The sequence below is a fragment of the Uloborus diversus genome, chromosome 1, assembly GCF_026930045.1.
Source record: "Uloborus diversus isolate 005 chromosome 1, Udiv.v.3.1, whole genome shotgun sequence".
Taxonomy (NCBI): Eukaryota; Metazoa; Arthropoda; class Arachnida; order Araneae; family Uloboridae; genus Uloborus; species Uloborus diversus.
Window position 1 is genome coordinate 160796835 of NC_072731.1, and position 18067 is coordinate 160814901.

The 18067-nt window shown below is 32.5% G+C and overlaps 1 protein-coding gene across 1 annotated transcript in view; it reads left to right on the forward strand.

The window, feature by feature from the left end:
• LOC129216614 (serine/threonine-protein kinase SMG1-like) overlaps nucleotides 1–18067 on the forward strand; it is a 248709-nt gene that overhangs the window by 109002 nt on the left and 121640 nt on the right. Inside the window, exons 36-40 of the mRNA XM_054850834.1 lie at nucleotides 3194–3280; nucleotides 14091–14285; nucleotides 14380–14518; nucleotides 15738–15911; nucleotides 16432–16744. Coding sequence (XP_054706809.1) covers nucleotides 3194–3280; nucleotides 14091–14285; nucleotides 14380–14518; nucleotides 15738–15911; nucleotides 16432–16744 — 908 coding nt within the window. The remainder of the gene's footprint in view (nucleotides 1–3193; nucleotides 3281–14090; nucleotides 14286–14379; nucleotides 14519–15737; nucleotides 15912–16431; nucleotides 16745–18067) is intronic.

Sequence of the window (18067 nt, forward strand, 5' to 3'; positions counted from 1 at the left end):
AATTTTGCTTCATTTTTCTTATTTTGCCTTGTTACTGTTTTAATTTGATTTGTATTTTTGATAACAATTTGTTCTTATGTGCTTTGATATTTGTTTTTGGAATGTCTCAAATTAATAGGTTTTGCAATCTTCGTATTAAGAAGTTTCGCTTTTTGAACCACTTAAAATTTCTTCAAGAATGTAGGCGCAGGAAAGTTATTCCGAATTTTATTTCTTTGAAATGTAACTTACCACGTTCTGTAAAAATTGATAAAGTTATTTTTCGGTCGAAATTGGCTCTACTTAGAGCTTCGATCCAAGAAACTAGGAAACGCCTCTCGTTTATTGAACGTGAGCTCTATGATTTGCATCTCTCTATTTCAAATTCTATTTCTGATTTTGATTATGTTAATAGAACTTCTTGGTCCAGAACCCTTCGGTCTTCGGAGAATCGTCAAGTTGTTTTGAAAAAGAAATTAGCTAAACTTTGTAGAAATTTGAAAGTTGTTTCTTCGGAAAATTTACCAGTGGTAAATAAAAATGTTGTCGTTAATATTTCAAGTGTTCCTTTAAACAGTTCTCAAATTAATGCTCTAAAATGCAATGATAATTTTGCTCTGGCCAGCAAACCTTCTTTTTCTAAGCTTATTGCTCCTATTGAGAAAGCTTTTAAATTTAGTGCCTTATCATCCAATCAAAAAGATTGCGTTAGGCATCTTATTGCTTCTAATATGGACTTTAATTTTAGAATTTCCAATCCCGTCTTTACTAATACTGTTAGTCGTACTGTAAAGAATTTAATTTCTAATTCAGATATTGTTGTTACCAAAGCTGACAAGGGTGGTCAAATCGTTGTTCTTGATAAATCATCTTATGTTGACAAAACTAATGATTTGATTCCTTCTGGTTCATACTTAGAGATTCCTAAAGATCCTAGTGAAAATGAGTTAAAGGGTATTTCTTCTGCTGTCAAATCTGTTCAGTCTATTCCATTAAATGTTAAACGCTCTGTTATTCCTTCTATAGCTAATTGCGCTAGATTTTATGCTTTACCTAAGGTACATAAAGCTGGCATTCCTTTTAGGCCGATTGTTTCCAATATTGGTACGGCTTCTTATAAACTTGCAAAATGTTTAGTCTCTGTGTTTTCTCCTCTAATGAGTCATAATGTATTCACTGTAAAAAACTCTATCGATTTTGTCAAAAAAATTCAGAATTGCGTTCCAAATAATTCTTTTATGGCTTCTTTTGATGTGAACTCATTATTTACGAACGTTCTGGTCGAGGGCTCATTGTTATGCCTTCAGAGTAGACTGTCTGAATTTCATTTTACCTCTAAGGAAATTGAGGATTTAGTTTTCCTTACTCATACTTGTCTAAAGCAATATTCCTTTGTTTTTAATGGTAAATTTTATACAATGTCGGATGGTTTGGCAATGGGAAACCCACTTAGCCCCATCCTTAGTGATATTTACATGCATTACTTTGAGCTCAAGTTGTTTCAGAAACTACAGTTTCATTTCTATGTTCGCTATGTTGATGACTGTTTTGTTCTTATGAATCACGATCAACTAAGCATTGATGACGCTTTATCTATTTTAAATTCCATTGATCCTCATATTCAATTCTCTTGTGAAAAAGAACAGAATAATTGCCTTCCATTTCTGGATGTTCTCGTTTCTCGAACTGAGTCCGGTTTTGAAACTACTGTTTATCGCAAACCTTTTGCTGTTTCATTACCCCCACATAGATTATCGTCTCACCCTCCTAATCAAAAATATTCAGCTTTCAACACATTTGTTTATCGTGCAATGAATATTTGTTCTTCACCTGAGCTTCTTAATGCGGAACTTAACTATTTAAGAGCTGTGGCTGTTGATAGAGACTATCCGCCCACCTTAGTTGATTCCATTTATAAAAAACTTTGCAAAAAGTCTCAAAGTATTGTTCGTAATAGAATTTTTAACACTAAGAATTTAGTTCTGCCTTTCTTCCCTGGCATTAGTTTTCAGGTTGCTAAGATTCTGAAGCGATTCCAAGTGGTATTTTCTCCTATTAATAAATTTTCTTTCTCTTCTCTTAAAGATTCTATTCATCCTCTTAATTGTTGTGGGATCTATAAAATTGTTTGCAATTGCGGACTCGGATACATCGGACAGACCCGCCGTTCTTTGAAATTTCGGTTACAAGAACATCAAAGCTATGTGAGAAAACAACAGCTGAATAAATCCAGTATTGCCCAACACTGTTGGGAATCGAATCACTCTTTTGATTTTAACTCTTATCAAATTATCCAAAAATGTCCCAATCCGTTAGATCTTGATTTTTGGGAATCTTTCCACATTCTGAGGAACCGTTCTAATTTAGTTAATGATCTTACTGCAATTCCCTATTTTTCTTCTGTGTGGACTCCTTTGTTAAAATTGCTTTAGTTTTTCTATTATTTTTATGTAAACGTCGTACATTTCTTACTTTTATTGTTTTCATTTTTTGCTTTCCTTATTTTGTTTTTGTGATTAACTAATTCCAATAAGTTTATCCTTCACTCTGTTTTTTCCTGCATTTCTCCATTTCATACATTGCTTCTATACATAGTTTTTCCCCGCTGGTAAATTTATTGCTAATTTATTCAGAGTGGTTTCATTTTTGGAATTTTCACATTGTTTATGGGTTTTCTTGGAAAATTTATTACATAACTGTTTTTTCTTGATGGAATTATATAATAAATTTTGCCTCCAAGTGTCATTTTATCTTTTTTGTTTAGTTTAATTTCGATTTTTTGATATTTATACTATCTCCTGTTCCACTGTGTTGCTTTTCTCGGATGACTTTTCATCCAGAAGCTAACACCCTCTTTGCATTGAAAAAGGTGTTCCTTGTAACGCCGAAACACGTGTCTGCAATTTTTTTGCAATTTTTGTGCTTAATGACGTTGGATTACTGATTTTTTGAATCTTCAGCACAAAGGTATTTATTCGTTATTTATTCTTTATCATGTGTGTGATTTTTGAGTTTTTATTGAAAAAACAAATGAATAGCTATTATTTCTCATATTTTTTTCTGACCCAAACTATGCTACGTAATTTTGCAAGTTTTTATTCATTTTGTAACCTGAGTTTAGAAAAGTATATAAGTTAACCTATCTTTAACTAGATTTTTTTTAGGAACTGATAGTTATTAGTAATAAGATTATATAAATTATATGTTTTTTCAGGCATCTAAGGAAGATATGGATGTCTTGTTAAGTATCATAACACGCTTGCATAATACATCTGGTGGTGAATGGGACAATCAAGAAATGGTATGTATCTACAAACTTTAGTGTATTTTAGGTTTAATTAAAAAAATTTGTTGATTTTTTTTTTCTTCAACTTTTGTATGTAATTTGATTTTATAAATCTAACCTTGAGTAAAAAGTTACATCATTTCAACGTTTTTAAAAGACTGGCATTTTAGATAGTTTGGACAAAAATACAAGTGTCATTTTATGGAACAACACAATTCATCTGATATCAATGCAGTCGGGGGTGTCCACCTAAAGAGGGTCATGGCTCAAACTGAATTCTCAGACTTGAAATTTTTAGAGGGTAATGTTTTGAGGGATATCTTTCACATTTTTTGAGGGGCTCTTGCTTTTGGAAGGTTTTTGCAATACTTAGGGGGAGGAGGGAACACCCTTGCTCTTAAGGGGGATGGGCACCCTTGATGCAGATAATATTGAAATTGGCTCTTTGAATGAGAATAATTTAAAAATTATTTGTTACAATTGCTATTTGTTTAATTTTTAGTTTTTGATTTTTAAACATATCTCAAAGAAAATTGCAGTATGAATTAGTTTAACCTAATGAACAAAATTGTCTCAACCCTCCACTGTTCAGGGTCACCGAGAACCCTTTAGCAGTTTGGTCATTGGTCCCCCTCTCCCCATAAAGCTTTTTAAATTTATACTATGTTCATTTTGAGCCGATTCCCTAGTTTCCAACTGGGCTCACATGATATCTGGTTGGCCCTGCCACTGTTGACAATAATTTAGTTTCAGATTGTTACTTAATGACTTAAGTAACAATCTGAAACTCATGCTGAATTACGAGTTTTATCATAGCAATTGTTGATATTAGTTGTGTTTGTCCAAGGCAAGCCATAGCCCCTTGGGAGTCCCCCCCCCTCCCCAAATTCTTGGAAGTCTTGCATGCTATAAACAGAGCTGTAAAAAATTTTGTTCTTCTTACTTCAACTCAGAAGAATTCAAGTTTTACCACTACCCCCCCCCCCCCCCCCCAATGTCACCAAAGATAGTCTAAAGTTTCGTATTTAAGGCTTCAATTTAAAAAAATTTCGTTGAAGCGCCCCAAAAAATTACTGAAAAAGGGCTCCCAAACCTCTCCTCCCACCAACATTACTGAAGATGTTCTAAAACCTGTGTTTTTAAAGCTAAAGAATATCTCTCTGCTTCTACCTCCCCCCCTCTCTCTCTCACCAAAATCATTAAAGACTATTTTTAATTTAGTTTTCATGGCTTAAATTTCAAAAATTTTTCGGAGGAGAGCTTCCGAAAACTCCTTTCCCTAACATCATTGGAAGTCAACCAAAATTACGATTAATTCAATTGGGAAAGCATTGCTGGTTCCCTTAATGTTGCCAAAGATGATCTTACAATGGTATTCTAAAAATTTCAGTTTCAAAAAAATTCCTGCAGATTGACACCAAAAAAATCTCTCTTTTCCCTAACATTACCAAAGGTCATTTTAAACTGCAGGTTTTTGCAACTATAATTTCAAAAAATTTACCCCGAGAGCCCCCCGAACCCCCCTTTCCGTAGCATAATTGGTGATAATTAACAATTGCATTTTAAAATATACAATTTCAAAAATGGACTGGGGGAAATGCCCCTGAACCTCTCTTTACATTACAAAAAATTGTCCAAAATGCATTTTTTAAGCTACAAATTAAGAGAATTTGCGGGGTCGGGCCCAGGAATCTTTCCTCCTCTCAACAACAACCAAAAATCGTCTGAAACTGCAATTTTAGAGCTACAATTAAAAAAAAAATTTTGTTGGATAGTTACCAAAACACCCTTTTATTAACATACGAGTAATTAGAGATATAACAATTGCGATTTTACAATTACCCTCATGCAGGGTTTGAAAATTTCATGATATTTTCAAAAATAACGAAAATATCCGAGATTTTGATATGTATAGGATATTTTGATATATATCCGATATTTTCAATTAGCACAAACTAAAGTCTTCAAACTAGGAAATGCATCCTCAAATCACTCTTTATTTTATTATATTGTTATTACAATGTGTTGACTTATATTTAAGGTTTCATTCATTACTTATATCTAATATTTCATTTTACATTTCTATCAACTTTAATAGAGTTAATTTAGCATTAGCTATTTTACTCATTATTCTTCTATCAGCTACTTTTACAGTTATATGACTCCGAAATAAATAATATACATTACTCAGTGCACAGTCATAAGACATTTTCATTTTCTCCTAGCAATGTTTAATATTTAATTACGCACTTTTAATATGAATTAAAATTATTACATTACTAATAATTTTATTAATATAAAATACAAGTAAAAAAGGAATATCATATTAATTTGTTACATTAATGATGTATTAATGCATCATAAAAGTATCGTACATAACATTTTGGTTATGTTTAATAATAAGTGAACAATATTACTATGATTAATGTACTTTTTACATTAAAAATATCATAGTTGAAAAAATAAATATTGAAAATATCAAAATATCATGATATTTTCAAAATAAATATCGAATATATATCGACTGATATATCGGCGGACCCTGCGCCTCATGCCTCTTATCCTTCCAACATTGCCAAAGATCGTCAAAAATGCAATTTCAAGACTACAAATCCTTAACTTTCTGGGGCAGAAGCCCCAGTATTTAAGACACATTTGACATAAAAAAGAAACCTTCAATTTCACACACCTCTTATTTATTTTTTGACTTCAGAATGGCCCTGAGAGTCGGATCATGCTGCGGCAGCAACTTCTGACACTTACCACTGATCCAAAAGAGGGTTTAAACCCTTTTGACAAGACCAAAGACAGTCCAAAGTTAAATTTTTAGGCTCTTAATTTTGGAAAATTTTCGGATCAGAGTCCTTAATCCCTGCTATCCTCCCTGATATCACTAAAGGTTATGTGGTGGAAAAGTGGTTTATTCTTTCGAATTTGTTAGAAAAAACAAACCACCAACTTAAACAAAAAAAAAAATGAGGAAAAATTTAGGCCGATCGTATTTTAAGTGTTTCCGCAAAACTCCAGGACATCTCAATGTTTGGTGCCTACGTGGAACGCAAAGAGAAAAAGTTTGACTTACCCCAATGTAGTGGAGACAAAAATAAGCACAACCTTTTCGCGTCACATATGAAAATTTATTCCGACGATCATCACTTACACGACGAATACCAAGATCCTAGGGAACTCCCGCGGAGTAATCAAAACATGGAAGGGAAGATAAAAGATTAAAATGTGAAAAATTTAAGGTAGGTTAAGTTCAAAGTCCAGTGTATTGCAGGGAATTAGGTGGTCACAGCAGAGGGATGTGCATCGCACATGGGGAGGCTAAAAAAAGGCGCGGCTTGTTATTGCAGCGAAAGAACTCATCGTAGAGACATCAGCGAGGAAGATGATGTAAAACCACATGGAGCTGGCCGCTATACCACGGCGATGACTGAGAAATCTCCATTACTCAGGAAGAAAATGGCGCAGTGGGAATCGGAACTAAATTCATGTCGACCGCGCATACCACTTTCACTATCCTGGTCTCACCAGCTACAGGTGCATCACCTGCCTTTTTGATCATATGCAATGATCATCGTGTAAAAAAAGAAAGGATTTTCATCCCTGCATGATCGGAGCTACTTCCACGTGGACGTGAACATTTTTCAATCTTTTTTAGAAAATCTTGATTAAATACAGGATCACGTTCATAACTAAAGTATCATTTTTTTAGAGAAACAGGGCTCTATGGCTCCTGTGCAATTATTTTACAATTTACATCCTTTTTTATGCCGATGCATCAAGATTTTGAATCGCCGTCATCGCCATCTCGAACGACCCATTCACAGGTCAAGCGTCCGCGCTCCTCACTTCCCAACGCTCCGTCACGTATCACGGCTAGCACACGACTCATCACGAAAATTTTTGAGACATCCCAGCTAAAAACCCACGTGGTCGCGTGAAAAACAGATATCCATACGCGGCGTCACCTAGCGCAGCGAATGGGAACGCGGGAAAATGACATTACCTACTAGACCACGCCTACAGCCAATGAGCGAAAGAGGCGGGAGACAACGCATCGCGGGAGGAAGAAGGGAAAACATGGCTGCCAAAAACTCGGAAACGACGCCATTAAATAAAAAATCCGAACACATGAAATAAAAACGCGAATCAATGAAAATATATGTGATTACTATATCACAGGTTACTTAAAATTTCATTTTCAGAATTGTGATTTCAAAAATTTATGTGAGGACAGCAATTGCTTACCTGCCCCTTTTACTAACGTACCAAACCAGTGTTGGCATGAAACTGTTTTTTTTTGGGGGAAAAAAACGTTTTTTTTTTGGTTTAAACCAGGTTTATTTGGTTTTTATTATTATTTGTAAGAAAAACTATATTAGGAAAATCATGAAGATTTTATGCATTGATTGTTAAGGAATGTTTAATATTCATTATTTGTACCTAATTTCTTTGTAATTAATCAAACAATTAAGAGTAAAATCTTGTAATTTCATTTCTTCATACTTAGAGATTTCTATGGAGGATATTGTTTGAAAATCTTTTAACTATTCTAAAAAATGCAATATGTAAAGGGGTCTTGATATAAGTAATCAAAGAAATAATTTACTTTGATAGTTCAGACATAGTTAATTGCAAATAACAATAGATAAATTCTTGCAAATTAATATCCTCATAATCTTAGCTTTCTACTATAAATAAAAAGATTAAAATAAAATTAAAATCACGAATTCTTAAACATGGAAAGTATTTTGCAGTATCTATAAATGAATCATAAGTCTGATGTACATTATACAACTTTAAAAATCATAAGATCAACGCATATTTTTTTTTTTAATGTTAAAAAATTACAAATCATGTAATTTATATTTACCTTCTATATCAGTGAAAACAATTATAAAAAACATTACAAGTAGGTTTTAAGAGAATAATTATGTTTTACGTTGTAATCGGTATTCCTCAAGTTTCATGCATTTAGGAATGTATTTTTTTTTGTCAAAGAAAAAAATTATTTTAGTTAAAAGCCTCAGTACAAACTTAAATGAAAAAACTCTTTTAACATATTTCAATAATGAAGACTGTCCTAAAAATTAATGTTTATTGATTCATCCACCATAGATACATGAGACTTCTTTAAATATATTGGGATCAAAAAAATTCTTTGAAAGGTAAAAATTTGGCATTAAATTTTTTTTATAAGAGCACAGAGTTACATGAATGTTTTCTGATTTCATATTATTATACATTTTCTTTTCGTGTCCATACTGATTGTCTATCAGGGATGCAAAAAGTGGGCATGTATAAGTGCAATTCTATGCCTACTAAGTTCTTATACTTCTTTAGTTATTTTTTTTCCTCTTGTCATTTAAATATTCTAGTTGTAAGATATTTTTACACTATGCATCACTTTGATGGTACATAATCTATCACAGTAAATATTAAGTAATCAAGCAAATTAGGTACTATATGAAGTTTTGGTTGATAGATGCTTTTTGGACTAACAATCGATTCCCGCTACAACGCGATCTGACTTATACCTAACGCGAATTCCTCGTCCACAACACGAATTATTTTTGAAGGAAGTATCGGCTACGTTATTGGCTACTAAATATTGATTTCGTGAACATTATTACATACATTTAGCATTACTGACAGTGACACCACACCAAACTAATCTATGCATCGTGCTGATACTGCATCAAATAACTACTCAGTATCTTTCATTTGTGTTTGTTTCATTCTAAATATTAAAGTTGATGAAATATAATGGCATCTTAGTGCACTGTTTCATTTAAAGTTTGAAGATGGGAGGAAAAACAAAATTTCTGACTATACCATACATAACAATTAAAAAGTCGAAACATAAATGTATCCATAAAAGTTTAGAACTTAGTTTCTTGAAGCTGGCAGAGTAATATCTAAGCAAAGTTAATGTTATGAAAATGGAAGCTGATCTTGTATTGTGGTTTAAAGATACATATAAGGAAGATGGGCTGTTGCCATAAATGGAAATGTTTTAAAGAAACGCCAAAGCAACCATGATCAGATTGTTATCTAATACATTTAAAAATGTATTAGATAGCAATCTGATCATGGAGCATAAATTATCATCATCTTCATTTTTTACTCATAAATATTATTACTAATCCAGTGTACAATACGGCTGTAGTGCAGCATTTTATTATTGCTACATACTGTGCGTACCGTGTTGTTTCATTTAAGTGTTTAATCATTCATTTTGTGCTCCTTAAAATATTTCATGTTGAATAAAACAGCTTTTTTTTATTTTTCAAAGTAAGAAACTAATTTATAGCTGAGTAATGTTTTAAAGCAGTTTGAGGGGTGTTTGTAAGTGTCTAAAAGAATTTGGTAAGCTTCTAAAAAATATTTATACTTAAATTTTTCCACAACGCCAAATTTCGACTTAGACGAGAAGTCTTGGAATGCATCCCTCGCGTAAGTTGGGACTCGACTGTATTTTGAAATGCAAAAGACTAAAAATAATGATGATTATAAAAGCGCTACTCGGATTTTTTTTCCCATGTAATTTTAGAAAACCTTAGTTGGTCTACCTTGTTTATTTATGTACCTAATAGGAAAGCTGTATAGATTTAAAAAAATAAATAAATAAAAATAAAAACTTTTTAGGAAACCTGCATTACCTTAAAAAATATAAGTTTCTAAATTTATTTAATCTAATTTATCTGTAAAGCTTTGCTAGTTACTTTGCATTTATTAGATTTTACTCTTTGCAATAATATGTAAAGTTTATGAAAATATTTGGGGGAAAACAATGATATTTTTCAAAAAAAAAAAAAAAAAAACATTTTAGAAAAAAAACAAATGTTTTTTCAAAAAAAAAAAACCCACTTGGTTTAAACCAAACAACCCTGTGCCAAACATAATCAAAAATCATATTTCTTGGTTTTCGATTGTAAACAATTTTCCCTGGGGAACCTCTTTCCCTTGTCTAACGTTACCAAAGAGAACTTTAGAATGTGTTTAAAGAAGAGAAAGCTCCTAAATTTCAATCTCTTTCACCCAAAGAAAATTTGCAATGGCGTTTTTAAAGTCTTATTGTCAAAAATTTCCTGGGGTCAGCCTCAAATGCATTTTTCAAGCTTCAAAAATATCCAGGGGAGCATCCACAAAAACCAAACCTTTTTCCTTGTGTTTCTACCAAATATAGCCTGAAATTGTGTTTTTAAAAAAAGTGTCTTTTGAAATTGCATCTAAAATGAGATACCGAACCCAGTGTCAGTTTGGCACGTTGTTTATTCCAAAATATTAAAAATACTCTTAGGTCTGCTCCTCCCTTACAAACAATAATTTGGGAGCTCCTGACCTTCAAAGCTAGTGAAAAGTGATTGGTGGTACACATTACTATTTCATGTTCCAACTTGAGGGCCAATTAAAGGTCCTCATATCATTGTTTAAATTTCTGAGGAAATGTTTGATCACATTTAAAAATTTTGATGAACTAACTTGAACTCTTTTTAATTAAGTAAAATTAGTGTTCAAAAGTAAAAATAAAAATAACCACTAATTCCCCCCCCCCCCGTTTTCTAATTTTTTTTCATCTTTCTGTTTTGCTCTCCCCCCCCCCCCCCCCATTGCCATATGTCTACCAATGCGCAATTATGCATCAAAAATCATAGCAACATGTGACTTTTTCGTCTTTGATCGAACATTTAAGCCCCCCCCCCCTCCGAAACAAAATCTTCTGTACAGCCTTACCATGGGCTGTGCTGCAATTTCAATACTTGAATGCAAGTGAAATGTTCAACATTTAAAAATTACATGCATCATTCAAAGTTAATGTTTTTGTGCATGCAATTTTTTTAGAAATATAAGATTATTGCTCTTCAGAAGTATAATATTGTTCACATACTCAGATATTGGATGAGAGCTGTGATGATTTTGGGGTAAAGTGTTATACCCCATAAAATTTATAACCTTCCTCTCCTTATAATATACTAGAACGCATGGCCAAAAATTGTAGTGGAAGTTAACACGCAAGTGTTTCCTCAGCACGCCGAGGAAAGATCACGGTTTTGATACGAACTGTGAAGTAGTGAGAAAAAGGAACGACTTAACCCTGGCTGGTGTGTGACTGGTAGAAATGAATTACCTCATTTTTATCAAGATTCATTTATTTTTTTACTAATGAACTGACAGAACGGATGCTCAGCCGAGTTCAGCGTAAAAACATGGAACAACACAGTTAATAATTTTCTTGGTTACATTACTTGGAGGCATCACCAGTGATTGGGCAGGATCAGGAATAAGTCTCATAGTTTTCTTAGGCTCAATAAACATCGTGGAATTGTTTTTTTGCCGAATCGGAGTCGGTGCATGTTCACGAACGTGGGGTGGTAGCTGACGCCATTTTCGAAGGTGTACCCGGTAGACAGATCGCCCGTCAATGCTGTAGGCCTAGCAGGGGCCACGTACACCTATGGTAGTCAGGCTATGTTCACTAATTTGACTTGCAGCACCCTTCAACATCTTCTACCACAGAAGCCGACTTATCACATCGGCATAGATTTTTAAGCCTGTCTTGTGGCTCTCATCCCGATGGTTATTTCCGCAATCATCTGAGCTGGAGGCCTAACAGCGATGATCTTCGGCCCCGATGCTACCTCGAAGAATGGCTTCTTCCTTTCTTTTATTCCATTGATCGTTAACAACTCAGGCCAGGTGTTTTGCACAGCGATGGATTAGCTTAGGTTATGCAGTTTTCAACATCAGGTTCACAGCTCACAGGCTGTAAATTTTCATTCCAAACCGCCAACCAGCGGTTACGCCACAACACGACCTGCTTCCACGATCTCTCCGCTCGCTTTGCCTGTCGAACAAGCCACACCTGCTTCGGATCAATTTAGATCCGGCATGAGGCATGCCTCAGCCAATCAGCGCTAAACATCGCCTTGGCTCACCTCCATTTACCATTTGGGCACGGATCGGGAAGCCGAGTAGTACCGAGAGACTCCCGAACTCAGAGCTATTATGGCGCTCGGAACAAGAAACATGAAGGGGATGCAAACATGCCCGAATGTGAAAAGTGGACACACGGCGACCTAATTCAAGCACATGTATTAACTACTTATAAAAAAAGGCATTATTGATACACTATTAATCAGGGTTGGCAAAACCCGTTTTTTTTTAATTTTTAAACCATGGACCCAGGGTTTTTTAAACAAAAGCCAAAAAAACCCAACTAAAACTGGGTTTTTAAAAAGAAATATGGTTTTTTTAATCTTTTTTTAAGGAAAATGTGGGGTGCTTGTAGCATATTGTAGCATAAGTATATGGACAAAGCACAAAAAATGTCTTAAGGTAAAAAAAGCTGGAAAATTCAGAATTTTCTGAAGTAAAGTAAAAAAGGCAACGAAACCCAAGAATGGTGAAGTTTCAGATTGTTTAGTTTCCATGATTACCAACAGTTAGGGCAAAGTTACTTCTCGAGTGATAAAATCTATTGTTCGTTTGTTCGTTTTTAATTACTACATTTTTTTTTTCATTTTACTTTATTGCATTTCATTTTGTCATGCAAAAATACTGTAGAACCTCAAGTAGTTTAAATCCCTTTTTGCTGAATTCCAGCTTAATCAAGACATTGCTTTGAATTTTATGTTGCCTATTTTTCTATTTCTGTGTACAGAGTGAGAAATGTTAAACTTTTTCGTAAGATAATGAAAATACTGTACATTCTATTCTGTTTTCTGTCCGACTGTTTCTAAAACCTGTTAATTTATAAAAAAGTGTTTTTTTTTTTTTTTTTTTCAAAAAAACCCATTGGGTCCGATCCGGCCAACCCTGCTATTAATATGTGATGCACTCTGTATCACAAAAATCTTCACCATTTGAGGTTCTTCTAAAAGTTCTGAAGGTTCTGCCAATATTGGGCGAAAATCTTCCACCATTTGAGGCTCTTCTAAAAGCTCTGAAAGGTCTGCCATTAAGTTTATGGTAGTAACTTTGAAAGACAATATGATGTCTGGAGATGATTATATTTATAAGTACGCTTGCCAGACGTCCCAGTTTGACTGGGACAGTCCCGGTTTTCAGACAAAATCCCGGTGTCCTGGCTGGTTTACTTCACGTCCCGGAAAAAGAAAAATTTGGTTACAAATGACCAAAAAAGGTCTCAAAATTATTAACTATGAAGGATTATTGAGGATAATTACTTATCATTTGTAACTTTGACTTGTAAAATTAATATCGGATTAGCTTATGAAGATTCTTTCAAAAAGATTAAAACCAAAAAAGTCCCAAGATATGAAAATTCTATCTAAATATTGTTCAATTTTTTATTCCTCATTCAAAGTGTTTTTTGACTAAAGTAAATCATAAATATTTACATCTGAGAATCGAAATGTTCAAATTTTATCTGCTTATTTCATTTTTCATTACCCCTGTTTTCAGTTTCATACTTAGTAACAATATATTATACAAAACATAGAGAAAACTGCCCTATAAAACACTGGAAGACTCAGCCACAAGTGTGTTCCCTTTTGAATACTAGGGGGAGGGGGGAGGAGCTTTCTGGTGTCCCGGTTGAACATTTCAGAAATCTGGCAAGCCAATTTATAAATCCAAATAAGTATTAACATTGTGAAGTTTCTTTTCTTTCTTTCTTTTTTCATTCATCCTTTCTTTCTTTTCTTTTTTTTTTTTTGCATTTTAAATGCTTTGAGAAGAATTTTGTCACTTTCATTTCACTGTTGTTACTGTAGAATATGAAAAGAAGATTCTGCAAAAATTACTCTCAGGTTTCTATTTAATGTATGCTTTATTCATTAATTTTTTTTTACAGGATTGTACTGAAAGTGGAGCTTCTGAAATAAGAATTCAAATTGTTACAAGTTGTCCCTTTCTTTTGAAGCTTGATAATAATGAAGAGGTTATAGATAACTTAGTTGAAATTTGGAAAGATTTAGTTAGCAGAGCATATTCTTATTATAGAATGGCTGCAGTGTCTTACTTGCAGTATCTGCAGCTGAATGGAAAAGTAAGTTTTTTATTTTGTGTTATTTAAATTTTACAGTTTTGCAATGTTTACAGTGCATATATTAACGTGTTTTCCACCCCTCAAAAACTTTTAGGGTCCAAATACAGAAAAATCTGATGACGACAATGTTACAGCAACTCTTCGTTTATTAAGATTAGTTGTGAAACATGCATCTGAACTCAGAGATGTTCTTGAAGATGGCCTAGCAGACACCCCGACAGCTCCATGGAGAGGTTTTTAGATAATTCTCATTCCTTCTTTTTTAAATTGATATTCTTATTCCCCCCCTTTTTTTTGACAGAATTAGATATTAGTTTTCTTATTTTGTTCAATAACATTCTTTTTTGTTTAAATCACTAATTTGTTGCATAGTATTCTAAAATTAATTTGTCAAAAAGTGTTCAAAAATAATGTGTGATTTTTCAAAAATTGGTAATATTCTGGTTTAGACTCCAGATTTGCAAAATGTCTATATATATATTATAATTTTATGAAAAATGCCAGAATTTAATAAAAAAAAACCCTATGCTTGTAAAAACTAACTTTGCATTTTTGTTTAACATGCTTTATATTGTCCTCAGTTTAGGAAATAATAAGTAATGTAGAAAATGAAGATTGCTACTGAATGTCAGAAATATTGTACACTAATGCAATTGTACTTTTCCACATGCAAGCGAAAAAATGTATCATTATTTTCAGTGCATAATCTCTCTGCATCCTGCTTAAAAATCAGATTTTTTCAGGTCACAGATTTCTAAAGTTTTGTTACATAGTAAATTGAATTAATTTTCATTTTCATTAAAATTTCAATCTGTAAAATTTAGATGCATGAATGCTCAGTGAAAAGCTTGTAAAACAACAAGTAAAAAATAAACCAAGAGGAGAGAGTTCCTAATAAATTAGTCATAAAAAAATTATTCTTTTAAAACATGTTTTACTATAATTGAAAATCAATTTTGAAAAAAAAAAAAAAATCATTTTCCCCTCATTAGCTGAGCATTTTCAAAAAAAAAAAAAAAGAAAAAAAGAAAAAAAAAATGGAAGAAAAGAGAGAGGGAAAAAAAAGCTTTTCTTACTTTTGAGCAATCAATTATTTGATAAAGATAAATCTATGTTCGGGAAGAAAATGCAATAAATCCAAGTGTTTATGAAAGCAAATTCACTTTAATTTTTTCAAATGGTTTGTGAGTGTGGGTTTTAAAATGTGCATTAGTAGGCTAACAATGAAATGCAAGTAACATTGTTCAAATTTATAAGTGATAAGTGTTATAAATATTGAATTGCACATTTTATAATTCAATACCTTAGCATATAAAGTAAAATGCTTTGAAAAACAAAATCTTATATTTTGCTTTTTTCCAAGATATTTGTGTAAAAGTTGAAAATATTTCCTTTTTTTCTTTTAATAAGTCAATTCAGCTTCCTTTGTTCAAATGAAGATTTCCTTTCTAGGAATAATACCACAGCTATTCTCACGGTTGAATCATCCAGAACCATATGTTAGACAAAGCATTTCAGATCTCTTATGTAGAGTAGCCCAAGGTGCTCCTCATTTGATAGTTTTTCCAGCTGTTGTTGGTTCGTTGACTTTAAAAGTTGGGCCACAACTTCCTCAAGAGACTTCTGGTATATTTTCTTTTACTTAATTCATTTTCTACGATTTATTGCTCAACTGTAAACTGTTTTAATAAATTATGTTTTACTTATATTGTCAAGCTCATTAAATGTTGCACTGTATGTAACTCTGGGTAAAGAGTCTAAATTTAAAAAAAACAAAATAGGTAATAATTTTGCAATTCTCACTAAGAATGTATTGAAATAGTGTTGTGCACTTTATTGGGACAAATAAGAATATATTTGTTTCTAATCAACATGAGAATTGTAATATATATGTAATGTTTCAAAAATTAAAAAAAGCTTTGTAACAAAATCTCATATAATTTCATCGATGAATAGAAGTTTGTTCTTTATCATTATTATAATTTTTTTTCTTTTGCTTTTACCTTCTCACAGAAGTATAATATTCTTAAGCTTCCTTGTGTTTTATGATTGGATCTTATTCTTAATATTGAGAAATGGTAGTCTTTTTCACATAATGAATTTATTTAGTGCAATAATTTATATCACTAATTTTTTCTTACTACAGGTCTATTAGGAGCATATTTTTCTGACAGTATAGATGAAAATTCTGAGTCACAAGTAGAAGCTAGTCAAGATTCTGGTCCAGATCTACCTCAGCCAGTTACACTTCTGTCAGATGAAGAAGATTGCGAAGAAGATCATCAAAAAACTGCCATAATGCAAAATTGTTTTGCTGCACTTGTTGAAACATTATGTAATCAAGATGAAAGAACTATTTCAGAAGCCAAAAATCTAATTCATGAACTTCACAGAATAACGTTGCTTTGGGATGAGTTGTGGCTTGGTACTCTTAACATGCATCAAACAGAAGTAAATAGGTATGATTTTTTTTTCTCTCAATGTAACTAAGTCAAAAAAAGGCATTTTAACTACTCAAAGATCTTTTGAACTTTAATTTATGTTTTAATGTAAAAAGTTCATGGTTAAATTTACTCGTGTGCCTTAAGTTGATTTTTTTTTTCTTTTGCGGCTCTTTAGATGGTGCTATGTAATTCCTTGCAAATAAATCATGCTTTGCTTATATTTTCAAACCAAAGTGGTTCATCATGTAAGATTTTTGTAGGATTTATTCGTAATATTTATACAAGTTGGTTTATAGAGAAACATAATGGAGGCTTGACTTTAAAAAACACCAACACTAAGGTGATTATTTTTAGGCCAATTCTTGTAGACAATTGTTGGTTATTTATTAAGATGTTTAAAATAAAAAATAAATAAAAAAAAATAAACATAATGTAATCAACCATTAGTGCATGTATTTTCTTGTGTTTTCCTCTGAGTTGAATATATATCCTTTGCCATATAAGATAAAAATAGAAAGTATCTCTTTGAAAGAGTTTTCTAAGAAAGTAAGGTAAGAAAAAGTTTTCAGCACGTTGATAAAGCTTTTAGCAAGACGATGCCTTTTGCTTTCAAGCATGTATCCACAAATGCAAGATGTGAACTTATATCATTATTTTATGTATAGAGTTTGTAGATAGTCAATCAGGGTTCGTACTCTCCGGGAAAACCTGGAATTGTCAGGAAAAATGATATAGTTAAAAATGTCAGGGAATTTTCCAATTTTGTCCCCCAATTTTTTTTCCCAATTTTTCACAGGTAATTTTGTAACATGAGACCTAATCTTCGTTTTTGTCGATATTTCCTGAAAAAAATTGTAAAGTTTTTGAGGCGAAATGACATTTGCAATAAAAAAGTGGCAACCCAGGAAAATTTCCGCAGTCAACATTTTTTGCCCGCAATAGCTCCCAAGAAAAAAATCCTCTGGTGGAATCATGCACAAACTCAGCAGGAAGAAGACAATTTACTTCTTTGGAAGCTCAAGCCTGAGGATGAAAGGGACTGATGAAAAAATCGCTTTTCTTTAATATCGAAAAGTCTTTTTAGTTACGTGTGAAACATAGTCGCCGTTTTTTGGCATTCATAAAATGGAATTAGACACAATACTAAAATGCCTAAGTTTCCAAAAACAAAGCAGAATTGGATGTTTTTTTTAACTGAAAACTAATGAAAATGACGAAAAATGTGCTGCAGATTGTTTTTTTTTTCTTGCGATTATTTAAAATAATTTTCTTGAAAAATGAAAAATTTTGTTCTTAAAACTTAACCTTATCTTCATTGCCTTGGACGCAAATTTGCTA